Source organism: Giraffa tippelskirchi, chromosome 3 (assembly GCF_054371585.1).
Source record: "Giraffa tippelskirchi isolate mGirTip1 chromosome 3, T2T-mGirTip1v1.2.pri, whole genome shotgun sequence".
NCBI lineage: Eukaryota > Metazoa > Chordata > Mammalia > Artiodactyla > Giraffidae > Giraffa > Giraffa tippelskirchi.
Genome location: NC_137277.1, coordinates 147814138 through 147827301, shown reverse-complemented (window position 1 = coordinate 147827301; position 13164 = coordinate 147814138). Strand labels below are relative to the sequence as shown.

Below are 13164 nucleotides of genomic sequence, written 5' to 3'. Positions count from 1 at the left end.
AACAATTGCTACAAGCTTATTCTTCCACCACAAAATTACTATTAATAAACGCAGAGTTTGTTTTTTTTTTTAATTGGAATATAATTGCTTTACAATGTTGTGTTGGTTTCTGTTGTACAACAAGGTGAATCAGCTATATGTATACAAATATCCTTCTTGAGCCTCTCTCCCACCACCCCCATCCCATCCCTCTAGGTCACCATAGAGCACTGAGTTGAGCTCCCTGTGCTATACAGCAGCTTCCCACTAGCTAGCTGTTTTACACATGGTATTGTATATATGTCGATGCTACTCTCTCAGTTCATCCCACCTTCTCCTTCCCTCCATGTCCATTCTCTATGTAAATGCAGAGCTTTAATACCTAGCACACAGATCCCAACAAATGATTTAGTTTATCCTTGTTTTCAAACGTCACAGGAGACTGAACATCTTCTCTGGCATAAGACTACATTTCCTTAGGAAAACGCAGTGTAAAACAGCCAAGAAATAACTGAAAGAGAACCCTGAGGATTTTGTGGCCCTTTGATGGAAAAAGAAAGGTGGCTCTGATTTCACCTTTTAGACACTAAGCCGAAAGAAGGGACACCAGGGTGCTCTGAGACAGCCGTTTTCCTCTGTGTTGTTTCCTAGGTAAGGAAGTCATGGTACCATGTGCATGGCTTATGGCAGATGAGGACCAGCTGGAGGCTCTAGACAGTTTACCTCTCTAAGCCCCGTCTAAATGGGCTGCATGGGAGGAATGGCAGGAACCAAGGATTGTGGTGGCCTTTCAAGTTGGAGATCATGAGCAGGTTTCAAGCATCTCTTCCAACTCTGCCTTCAGAGACCTCTTGTCTGTGGTTTGGAGTTGGCCAATGTGGGGTATTTACAATGTGGAAATTGGCAAATAATACAAATCATTGATTTTTCTAGGGGAACTGGCTACTACTAGCACACCATTGGCTTGGGGGAATCCCAAGAGTTTTGGGGGTGAATGATTTTGGGGGTGAGAAGATTTGTGTAGAACAAAGTATGAGCAGTCTCTGTTGAGTTGTTGGGTAATGAAAACTCCACCACTGTTGAAAATTCTGATGCTGTAGATATTCATGATAATACAAATGAAAAGAAGAATTTTTTATTCTAAACTTCCTTATACATTTTGGTGAAAATGTGAATCCTAAAACATAATCACACAGTGGCCTAAACCACAGAGAATAATGAAAAGATGCTAAAATTACCCTCGACAATTGGGGGCCAACCTACATTTTGCTTGGGTTTGAAAATTTTAAGGTCAAACATGCATTCTTGCATTTTTTGAGGAAATCGCGTTTTCTGAGGATTAAGACACATGGATGGACCAAGGTGTAAATGTTGATGGATCATCTCTGGGAATCTAAAGAAGATCAAAAGAAAAAATTATTAATAAAATCTTGTTATATGAAATAAGTTGTAATTCAGAAGACAAATTTTTTTAAAAAAGAAAAGTCAATATCCATTTTATTCTTATCAAAATTAGATAATTTTCATATTTCTTTCAATCCTTGAGTTTTAAATCTCTTTATTCTCATATACTTCTTATGTTTGGGATAAGATGCATCTTATTCAGAAGCCTTGTAATTTCAAAGGCATGAAGTGCAATCTAATTCTTAAAAAGTTTTTAATTGGCGGACAGTTGCTTTACAAAGTTGTGTTGGTTTCTGCTGTATAGCAACATGAATCAGCTATCAGTATGCATGTATCTCCTCCCTCTTGAGGCAATCTAATTTAATTCCAGAGACTCATTTAGGGCTGCAGTAAGCAGTTCAGTATAGAAACAGTCTCTGATGATAGTTCTAGATGTATTTTTAGCAGCTGGAAAATGGACCTATGATCTATTAGTGTGTGATTACAGGGCATATCAAAGTGTACTCAGTGACTTGATGTGCTTGTGTACATGCTAAGTCACTTCAGTCATGTCTGACTCTGCGACCCTATGGACTGTAACCCACTAGTCTCCTCTGTCCATGGGATTCTCCAGGCAAGAATACTGGAGTGGGTTGCCATGCCCTCCTCCAGGGGATCTTCCAAATCCAGGGACTGAACCCGTGTCTCTTGCATCTCTTGCACTGGCAAGCAGGTTCTTCACTACTAGTGCCACCTGGGAAGTCCTGTGACTTGATAGTTTCATTTAAATTACTTTTATTAGCTTGCTTAACAAATATTTTCAGAATAATTGACCAGATCTGATTTCTATTTAATCTAATTTAGTTATTGAGGTAATGAAAATAGCACGTCAACTTCATCTTACAGAATGTTTAAGGTAACCTAGCATGTCCACTTGATATGAGCACTGGGTCAGTTGTGTGCTTTTATTTGGGGTCTGAAACTTCAAACCATCATTTGAACAGGGTCACTCACTTTGCAGCTGTATTTGCAGTTGGAAGCATATAAGAAGTAGTAAGTGAAGCCAGAATGAGAATTTTCAATGGAAAAGATGAACTTGCTCTGTAATTTTTTCATGGTTGTCAGATCCATACCAAGAACCTGAAAGTTCACATAAGGGGTGATTCTAATAGGGAGCTCTCCTCACCACCCTTACCATGCCAGTGAACTGATCCACACAAGTCATTCTAATCAGCTCAGGGGTTGCTGGGCTACTCAGGGTGAAAGGCTTGGTCAGCCCCCTCTCTCTGCGGGCAGCAGCCACAGCATCATATATGGCGAACAACACGGATGATCCCAGGAACATTCCAGCCTCACCCAACCCCTGAGAAGGAGGGCAAAAGACTGTCAGAATTGCATGGTTCTTTTAGGACTAATTTGTGCGCGTGCACACACACACACACTCACTCCTCCTGACTTTACAACCCTCTGAATGGATTGCATCAGAATTACCAGAATGGAATTCCAACCCTACCCCTTTGTTTCTCACCCTCCCCACTGCCCCCATCACTCCCCCGCCTGCTATTTGTGTGTGGGGGGTCCTCCTCAGAGTGGCTCATGGAAATGTCCCCATCCCAGGACAGTGGGCAGCTAAAATCTCCTGTCTCTCCCTGCCTCACCACCACACCTCCCCCAACCCAAGTAAAGTTCTGGAGACAGAAGCCCTCAGGGCCCTCTAGGATACTCCAACTGCAGCTCCAGACTCTTTTCATTGAACTCAAGACCACAACAAAACAACAATAATCTTTGTAGCTGAGCTTGAAAGACAGTGAGATGGTTGGCCCTGGAGGGTGGACTGTTGAAGTCTTTGTCTGTGTTAACAGTGGTTGCCCCTGGAGGGTGGACTGGAGGGTGGACTGTGGAAGTCTTTGTATGTGTGAACTTCCTTGACTGTGTGTTGGGTGCTTTAGAATGAATAATGCGGTGGCATTACATGCTGAACAATTCAGAAATGCTTCTTTTTACCGATTTTTCTCCTTTCTTTCTTCAACGTGTTCTGGTCCTTGGTCTGTGTCCAGGGCCTTAGTAGAGAGATGGGCCCAAGCAGATAAAGGCTATCCCAGTCTGTGGTGTTCTTTCTGAAGCAAATGTCGGGGAGAGGGGGAGAAGAAGAGCTGGCAGAAGGAGGGTTTTCCTCTGAGGAGAGGGGAGGCGGGGAGAGCAGGGAGTAGACCTGGCAGAGAAGTGGCTAGGTCCTGAGGGCCAGGGCTGTGCCCTGTGTCAGGATGGTCTTTAGCGATGTCCCTGGTCAAGGTCTGGTGAAGTGGAGGTAGAGACCATTTGGACAAGAAGTCTCACCTTCCTCCCAACCTGACCTACTCCTAATAAAGAGAGGGAATTCTCTGAAAACCTGAGGTTGAAGTTGCCATCTGTTTGGCCAGATGTGGGCCTAGAACAGAACTTCAGTTGGAGAAGTTGTGTGTTTTCCACACTTGTTTGAGGACCTTGTCCTAAGTCTTTATGAGCCAGTGAGAGCTCATTGGCTCTATGGAGTCTGGGGTCAACACCTCCTGTATTTGTGGCATTAACACTTCAGAGTAAAATGTCAGTGAGAAGCTTGTGTGAAAGTTTATCCTGACTTGGGGAGAGTGTGGGGAGAGGCAGTGTAGATAAGAAAGACTTGAGTCTGGAGGGCATGGGAAGGTTGCAGAAAAGAAGGTTCATGGCCAGTGAAATATGTCTACTTCAGTTTAATCTCATGGTGGCACTTAGCTTAATGACCCAAGATATCTGTTTACTCCTTGGCCCTTCTTGTTTGATTCAAACTCATTTCATAATCTCTCCTGAGATCAACTGAACAACAACCCAAGAGTGAAGACTCTATTTGGGCTTCTGAAGTCAGTGAATGTTTGCTTTTTTTTCCTTCTTCTTTTGGGATTTGCAATTGCAAGGGTTAAGTGAATTCACGGGACTGCTTATATTTCTTTTTCTAAAAAAATTATTTTTATTTATTTGGCTGTGCTGGACCTTAGTCGTGGTACATAAGACATTTAGTTGTAGCATGTGAGTCCTCCCAGTTGCTGCATGGGGGATCTGGTTCCCTGACCAGGGGTCAAACACTGACCGCCCCCCCCATTGGGAGCACAGAGTCTTAGCCACTGGACCACCAGGGAAGTCCCTGTTTTACTATTTATTGACAGAGTAGGTTGTTATGGGATGAACTGTGCCTCCTCAAATTCAGATGCTGAAGTCTTAACCCTGACTACCACAGACTGTGACCATATTTGGAGATAAGGTCTTTAGAGAGATAATTAAGTTTAAGATAATTAAATTTAAGATAATTAGGTTTAAGATAATTAAAGAATGAGGTTTTTAGGGTAGACCCCAATCCAGTATGACTGGTGTACTTTTAAGAAAAAAAATGTTAGGACACAGAGACACATTAAGTATATGATAAACACATGATCATATAAAGGCATGGGAAGAAAGTGTACAACTGCCAGCCAAAGAGAAGCTTCAAAAGAAATCACATCTTCATCTTGGACCCCAACGTCCGGAACTGTGAGAAAATGTATCTCCATTGTTTAAGCAACCCAGTCTGTAGTGTTTTGTTATGGCAGCCCTAACAAACTCACATGGAGGTCTCGGGTTCTTACCTTGGATGAGTAGATGGCGATGGGATTTTGGGAACGCACCAAAGTGACATTTAACTCTTCGGGTATTTCAGTGACGGTGGGGATTTTGTAGTCATCTGGACTCCGAGAGTAAAGCACGCCTTCTGGGGAATATTTCAGCTCTTCTATGGTGTAGAATCCCATGCCTTGGACAAATGCTCCTTCAATCTACCGGCAAAAATTCCAGTTCATAAGTATGTGATATTGGTTGAATAAGTGTTCCAATGTGACTGAAAATGGAGCTCTGCACTATAATAAGCCACTCTTGAAGGCACTGTGGTGACTTTATGAATGGTCCCCAGGATCTGGAGCCTGCCATCCAGAGGTAGCCTGGTCTCATCCCCAGCTCTTCTCACCAGAGACCCCACCCTCTAGGGACCTGACACTTGTCAAATTCTGGGTAATGTGCCAAACCCAACAGATTCATTCAGATCTCCAAGTCTTCATGGTTGTTGGTTTGTTTTTTTTTTTGTATTTTTTTGGCCATGCCCATGAGGCTTGCAGGATCATAGTTTCCCAACCAGGAATTGAACCCAGGTCAAGGCAGTGAAAGCACCGAGTCCTAACCACTGGACCATTAGGAATTCCCAGGACCTCCAAGTCTTTGTAAAGCAGTTTACTCTCTCCATTGTTTACCACTCAGCTTGTCCACCTGGCAAATGCCTATTCATCCTCTAAGTCCAATCAAAGAATAACTGCCTCTTTGGAGACTTTTGGGTCCTCCAACCATCCAAGTCCATCCTGGGTGGACTTAGGAACTGCCTCCTCCAGGTTCACAGCATCTTGAACAAGTTACCCTATCACGGTGGCATCAGAGGGCATTTTCCCTGTGTACTCTCTGTTCTTGCTCTTGCTTCACTCTCACTAGCTTGTAAGTACACTGAGGCCTGACCTTCCTGTATTCTGTTCTTACTCATGTGGATTCTCAATAAATGTCTGTTGAATTAGTTGTAAAAGAAGCTACTCTCTTAATTTGTCCCATCTTCTCCTTCACCTGTTGTGTTCACAAGTCTTTTCTGTATGTCTGCCTCTCTATTCCTGCCCTGCAAAGAGGTTCATCAGTACTGTTTTTCTAGATTCCATATTTATGGGTGAATATATGATATTTGTTTTTCTCTTTCTGACTTACTTCACTCTGTATAAGACTACTCTAGGTTCAACGAATTGAGAGAGTAGCATTGAAACAGACATTACCATATGTAAAATAGATAGCTAAGGGGAAGTTGTTGTATGACACAGAACACCCAACCTGATACTCTGACAACCTAGAGGGGTGGGGTGGGGTGGGGTGGGGGTGAAAGGGAGGCTCCAGAGGGAGGGGGCCGTATGTATACTTATGGCTGATTCATCTTGTTGTATGGCAGAAACCAACACAGCATTGTAGAGCAATTATCCTCCAATTAGAAAAAGCAATTAAAAGCAATTTAAAAAAATATAAAGAAGCTAACATTAAAGGAACATGAACTAGAATAAATGGAACTATGACACTGTATTTATTATAATTTCTGCATTTCATTATTTCCCTTTATATATTACTATGGAGAGTAGATCAGTGTTAAACAAGGTGGGTTGGAAGAAATATTTTTATTAAATTAAATATTTTAAGATTAAAGCCATACTGTGTCCTATTCACAAATGATTGTGTTCTTAGGGAAAAGGAAGGCCTTGTTTAAGAGGAGTGTCTTCCTGGAGGTTAAAAATTGAAGTAGAATTTGCATTTTATTGAAACGTAAAATTACAGAATAAGGTAAACAAATGTAAACACTAAATTTGAGTAATTCCAAATGCTTGTCCCTCAGGAAAAGATCAAATTCCAAGAGTTGCAGTCTAACCCATTTGTGGTTTTCTTTCCTTTTCCAATGGGAAAAATGTAGGATTTTTCTGATCATGACCTCTTCCTTTCTGCCTCTGCTTAAGCAATCAAGAGGCAGGAATGAGCTGGGAGGAAGGGGAAGAAAAGGGAATGGGAGGTGGGGCTTATGGTTCCTAAGCCTTACCCTCTTGCAGTGAATTTCAGGTTAAAAGTGCTTTTGCACAACAAAGGAAACTATAAGCCAGGTGAAAAGACAGCCTTCAGAATGGGAGAAAATAATAGTAAATGAAGCAACTGACAAAGACTTAATCTCAAAGATATACAAAGAGCTCATTCAGCTCAATTCCAGAAAAATAAACGACCCAATCAAAAAATGGGACAAAGAACTAAACAGACATTTCTCCAAAGAAGACATACAGATGGCTAACAAACACATGAAAAGATGCTCAACATCACACATTATCAGAGAAATGCAAATCAAAACCACAACGAGATACCATCTCATGCCGGTCAGAATGGCTGCTATCAAAAAGTCTATAAACAATAAATGCTGGACGGGGTGTGGAGAAAAGGGAACCCTCTTACACTGTTGGTGGGAAGGCAAACTAGTACAGCCACTATGGAGAACAGTGTGGAGATTCCTTAAAAAATTGGAAATAGAACTGCCATATGACCCAGCAATCCCACTGCTGGGCATACACACTGAACAAACCAGAATTAAGAGTCACATGTACCCCAATGTTCACTGCAGCACTGTTTACAATAGCTAGGACATGGAAGCAACCTAGATGTCCATCAACAAATGAATGGATAAGGAAGCTGTGGTACATATACACAATGGAATATTACTTAGCTATTAAAAAGTACACATTTGAATCAGTTCTAATGAGGTGGATGAAACTGGAGCCTATTATACAGAGTGAAGGAAGTCAGAAAGAGACACACCGATATAGTATATTAACACATATACAAGGAATTTAGAAAGATGGTAACGACAACCCTATATGTGAGACAGCAAAAAAGACACAGATATAAAGAACAGACTTTTGGACTCTGTGGAAGAAGGTGAGGGTGGGATGATTTGAGAGAATAGCATTGAAACATGTATATTACCATATGTGAAATAGATGACCAGTCTAAGTTCGATGCATGAAACAGGGCACTCAAAGCCGATGCACTGGGACAACCCAGAGGGATGGGATGGGGAGGGAGGTGGGAGGGGGGGTTGGGATGGTGGACACATGTACAGAAGTGGCTGATTCATGTCAATGTATGGCAAAAAGTACCACAATATTGTAAAGTAATTAGCCTCCAGTTATAATAAATAATTAAAAAAAAAAGTGGGGAATCCAGTCCCAGCCTAGCAAGGTTATGATGGAGCTAGTCTGGGTCTGAGTGGGTCAGGGATTCTCATTTCCAATAAACTCTACAGGTCTTCTGTTGCAGACTCTGAGGATCACATTTTGAGAAATACCAAGTGGCCCATTTGTTCCTTATAAAGTACATTGATCTAGACAAACCAGTTTTCTAGGACTTAGGACAGTGGGAAGCTGTTTGCATATGAAAGCACCACAGGTCTGTCGGGTGTGAAGCAAAGCCGCTCAGCCTATGTAGACGGTTCCTCGGGTGTGGAATGGCACTAGCCAACTCCCTATCACCTGGGGCTGGTCGGTAGGTTTCCAGTGGGCTGATGCTGCTGGTTTGTGGGAACCCACTGTGAGTAACAGGCTAGAAAAAAAGCAAAGTTATGCCAACAGCTGGAAAGGTTTTAACTCTAAATTTAAAAAGCCTTTGGGCATGTTCATTTTATTTGTGAGATAAAAATCAGAAATTCAGCAAGAGGGGAAAACTTTAAGCATTTCTTTTTCTCTTACATTTTGCTACATTGTGGTCTACTTAAAACCAATATTAATATGAATACTGCTATAACGTTCTATTAGGTATTTATATAATGTTCCCTAATTATGAACATATTAATGTCCACTGAGGACCATGACTCAGATCATGAACTCCTTATTGCAAAATTCAGACTTAAATTGAAGAAAGTAGGGAAAACCATTAGACCATTCAGGTGTGACCTAAATCAAATCCCTTACAATTATACAGTGAAAGGGACAAATAGATTCAAGGGATTAGATATGATAGAGTGCCTGAAGAACTACAGATGGAGGTTCATAAAATTGTACAGGAGACAGTGATCAAAACTATCCCCAAGAAAAAGAAATGCAAAGGCAAAATGGTTGTTTGAGGAGGCCTTACAAATAGCTGAGAAAAGAAGAGAAGCTAAAGGCAAAGGAGAAAAGAAAAGATAATACCCATCTGAATGCAGACTTCCAAAGAATAGCAAGGAGAGATAAGAAAGTCTTCTTAAGTGATCAATGCAAAGAAATAGAGGAAAATAACAGAATGGGAAAGACTAGAGATCTCTTCAGGGAGAAGGAAATGGCAACCCACTCCAGTATTCTTGCCTGGAGAATCCCAGGGACAGAGGAGCCTGGTGGGCTGCCATCTATGGGGTTGCACAGAGTTGGACATGACTGAAGTGACTTAGCAGCAGCAGCAGAGATCTCTTCAAGAAAATTAGAGTTACCAAGGGAACATTTCATGCAAAGATGGGCACAATTAAGGATGGAAACAGTGTGGACCTAACAGAAGCAGAAGATATTAAGAAGAGGTGGCAAGAATATACAGAAGAACTATACAAAAAAGATCTTAATGACCCAGATAACCATGATGGTGTGATCACTCACCTAGAACCAGACATCCTGGAGTGCGAAGTCAAGTGGGCCTTAGGAAGCATCACTACGAACAAAGCTAGTGGAGGTAATGGAATTCCAACTGAGCTGTTTCAAATCCTAAAAGATGATGCTGTGAAAGTGCTGCACTCAATATGCCAGCAAATTTGGAGACCTCAGCAGTGGCCACAGGACTGGAAAAGGTCAGTATTCATTCCAATTCCAAAGAAAGGCAACGACAAAGAATGTTTAAAATACCACACAGTTGCACTCATCTCATATAGTAATGCTCAAAATTCTTCAAGCAAGGCTGCAACGGTACATGAACCAAAAATTTCTAGATGTTCAAGCTGGATTTAGAAAAGGCAGAGAACCAGAGATCAAATTGCCACCATCCACTGGATCATCGAAAAAGCAAGAGAATTCCGGAAAAACATTTACTTCTGCTTCATTGACTATGCTAAAGCCTTGGACTGTGTGGATCAAAACAAACTGGAAAATTCTTCAAGAGATGGGAATACCACACCACCTTACTTGCCTTGAGAAATATGTATGCAGATCAAGAAGCAACAGTTAAAATTGGACATGGAACAATGGACTGGTTCCAAATTGGGAAAGAAGTATGTTAAGGCTGTATACTGTACCTTGCTTATTTAACTTATATGCAGACTACATCATGTGAAATTACAGGCTGGATGAAGCACAAGCTGGAATCAAGACTGCTGGGAGAAATATGAATAACCTCAGATATGCAGATGACACCACCTTTAGGACAGAAAGTGAAGAGGAACTAAAGAGCCTCTTGATGAAAGTGAAAGAGGAGAGTGAAAAAGCTGGCTTAAAACTCAACATTCAAAAGACAAAGATCATGGCATCTGGTCCCATCACTTCATGGAAACAATGGAAACAGTGACAGACTCTTTTCTTGGGCTCCAAAATCATTGCAGATGGTGACTGCAGCCATGAAATTAAAAGATGCTTTCCTCTTGGAAGAAAAGCTATGACCAACCTAGACAGCATATTAAAAAGCAGAGATACTACTTTGCTGACAAAGGTCCATATAGTCAAAGCTACGGTTTTTCCAGTAGTCATGTATGGACTTGAGAGTTGGACCATAAAGAAAGCTGAGTGCCGAAGAATTGATTCTTTTGAACTGTGATGATGGTGAAGACTCTTGAGAGTCCCTTGGACTGCAAGGAGATCAAGACAGTCTACCCTAAAGGAAATCAGTCCTGAATGTTCATTTGAAGGACTGATGCCGAAGCTGAAACTCCAATACACCGGCCACCTGATGCGAAAAACTGGCTCATTTGAAAAGACCCTGATGCTGGGAAAGATTGAAGACAGGAGGAGAAGGGGATGACAAAGGATGAGATGGTTGGATGGCATCACCAACTTGATGGACATGAGTTTGAGCAAGCTCCGGGAGTTGGTGATGGACAGGGAAGCCTGGTGTGCTGCAGTCCATGGGGTCACAAAGAGTCGGACACAACCTAGCAACTGAACTGAATGGAAGTGAGGCTAAATTAGAAAGCTAAATTAGAAATCATACATATTCCTGCCATAAAGGCAACCACTGAAGAAAAGACAACTTTTTCTTGAATATTTTTCTAATATCTTATATATTTGTGTGTGCAGTGTATAAGATATATTGTAGAATACTTGTATCAGGCATAAACAACATTAGAGGACTCTGGAAAAGAATTTTCTAAAGGGAACCGACCAAAAGCCCCTGTGGCGGCGGTTCTGGTATCACGCACCTGTCCAATGTCCACAGCTGGGTTTATGCTGAAAGCAGCATCCATGAAGATGTCAGTCCTAAGGAGCTGAAAACACATGAGAGAAAAGGCACAATGGGAAATACTGTTTACTTAAAATAGATCTGGACTCAAATTATATATCTGTCCCTGGTTCTCCTACTGGGAGAATCTTTACAGCACAGAAAACAATGTTTGTGAAGCTGGTGAACACAAATGTCACTCTTTACCTTATGAGCCCCTGTGAGACAGTCGACTTCAACCTCGGAACAGGATGCTCCATAAACAAAATATGGGAAAGCGTCGCCTTCCCCCTTCTCCCAGTCCATATTTGTCTGGTAGCCTCTGAGAAGAGAAGTCAGGAATGAAAAGAAAAGGCATTTTCCCCACTAGAGGACTGAATGCCACTGAGCTCTGGGTCCTGGAGATGAAGAGAGCACCCACCCCGTGGCTGATGCCTCTCTTCCCGCTTCCTGAGAGCGGGCTGGTAGTGATCAGAGTTGCTAGAGAACCACTGCAGATGTGGGGAGAAGGCCCATGGGTGTCCCACCCCTGCTCTCTAGTGCACAGTTGCTGGGATGGTCAGAGCGGTACGAAGGGAGTACGAAGGGAGCTATGGTGTCCCTTCTGGTTGGTTAATAGCATGGCGGCCCCTGGGAGTCCTTGGCCCTCCCCCACCTCCCTTCGCAACCCATGACCCAGGGCTGAGGGTTGACAAGGGGCCTAGAAGAGCTCCAGGGCTCTCAGGGCACTTGGTCAGATAGCTGAGTGCACACCATCCTTGCCTAAGTGTAATCTAAGCCAAAACAAGAATGTCCTTTACTTGAAATATCCAGTAGTGGAGAGACTGATGGATTCTTTGTAGGCTTCCGAAATCTGCAAGAGATGATTGGTTACAAAGAAATAAAAGTTTGGGGAAAGCAATGAGAAAGGCCTTCCATGAGGGGCTTGCTTCCTCTAGTTTGCAGGGAGCTCTGTATCTGTGTTCCCCTGGAGTGAGACTCACGCCCATACAAGCCACAGGTCAGGCTTTCCAAGGGAGGCGCTTAAAGGCAGCTGCTGGCTGTACTCCGGGACTCTCTATTTTTTGAGATTGTAGTGTGAAGTTTATTATTTTTTCACCCTTTCTGGCTTTTTAAACTAGAAAACGGGCTAGGCCGCATTCATGCACTTATGTACATTAGGTATGCACACAGGTATGTATATCTATATTTATACACACATATATGTATATGTGTATATGCATGTATGTATTCTTACCCTGACTTTTTCCCAAATAATTTGAATGGCTGTCTCAGTGTATTATGTCAGCTTCCCTGCTGGAATAAACTGGGTAGGGCTGGGAATAATACTACTAATGGCTATAATAATAAAAACAAAATAATTAATCATTATATTAATTGAATATAGCTTATTATATTTAATATAATTTTATTAAATAATTATTATAAAGTTATTAAAATAGAGTAATCTTTTGATATTAGGACTGCTATTATCCATGTTGCTCTGGTGAGAAAACCAAGGCCCTGAGGCACCTGGGGACAGGCTCAGGGGGCCTGGGCAGTGACAGGGCAGGGCAGCAATTCTGAGTGTGTTCACTTTAGACCCTATGCTGTCATCAGGGCTTCCTTGGTGGCTCAGATGGTAAAGAATCTGACTGCAAGGCAGGAAACCTGGGTTCGATCTCTGGGTAGGGAAGATCCCTTGGAAAGGGAAATGGCAACTCACTCCAGTATTCTGGCCTAGAGAATTCCACGGACAGAGGAAATTGGTGGGCTACAGTCCACGGGGTCACAAAGAGTTAGACACAACTGAGTGACTAACAGTACTTATGCTGTCATCAT

At 42.2% G+C, this 13164-nt stretch overlaps 1 protein-coding gene across 1 annotated transcript in view; it reads right to left on the bottom strand.

The window, feature by feature from the left end:
• Nucleotides 1-1098: 1098 nt before the first annotated feature.
• Nucleotides 1099-13164, bottom strand: part of LOC145542617 (aldehyde oxidase 4-like) — an 83534-nt gene continuing 71468 nt past the window's right edge. The window contains exons 34-39 of the mRNA XM_081581800.1: nucleotides 12144-12196; nucleotides 11551-11665; nucleotides 11324-11389; nucleotides 4998-5183; nucleotides 2558-2725; nucleotides 1099-1372 (exon numbers count right to left, since the gene is read on the bottom strand). Coding sequence (XP_081437926.1) covers nucleotides 1319-1372; nucleotides 2558-2725; nucleotides 4998-5183; nucleotides 11324-11389; nucleotides 11551-11665; nucleotides 12144-12196 — 642 coding nt within the window. The 3' untranslated portion in view covers nucleotides 1099-1318. The remainder of the gene's footprint in view (nucleotides 1373-2557; nucleotides 2726-4997; nucleotides 5184-11323; nucleotides 11390-11550; nucleotides 11666-12143; nucleotides 12197-13164) is intronic.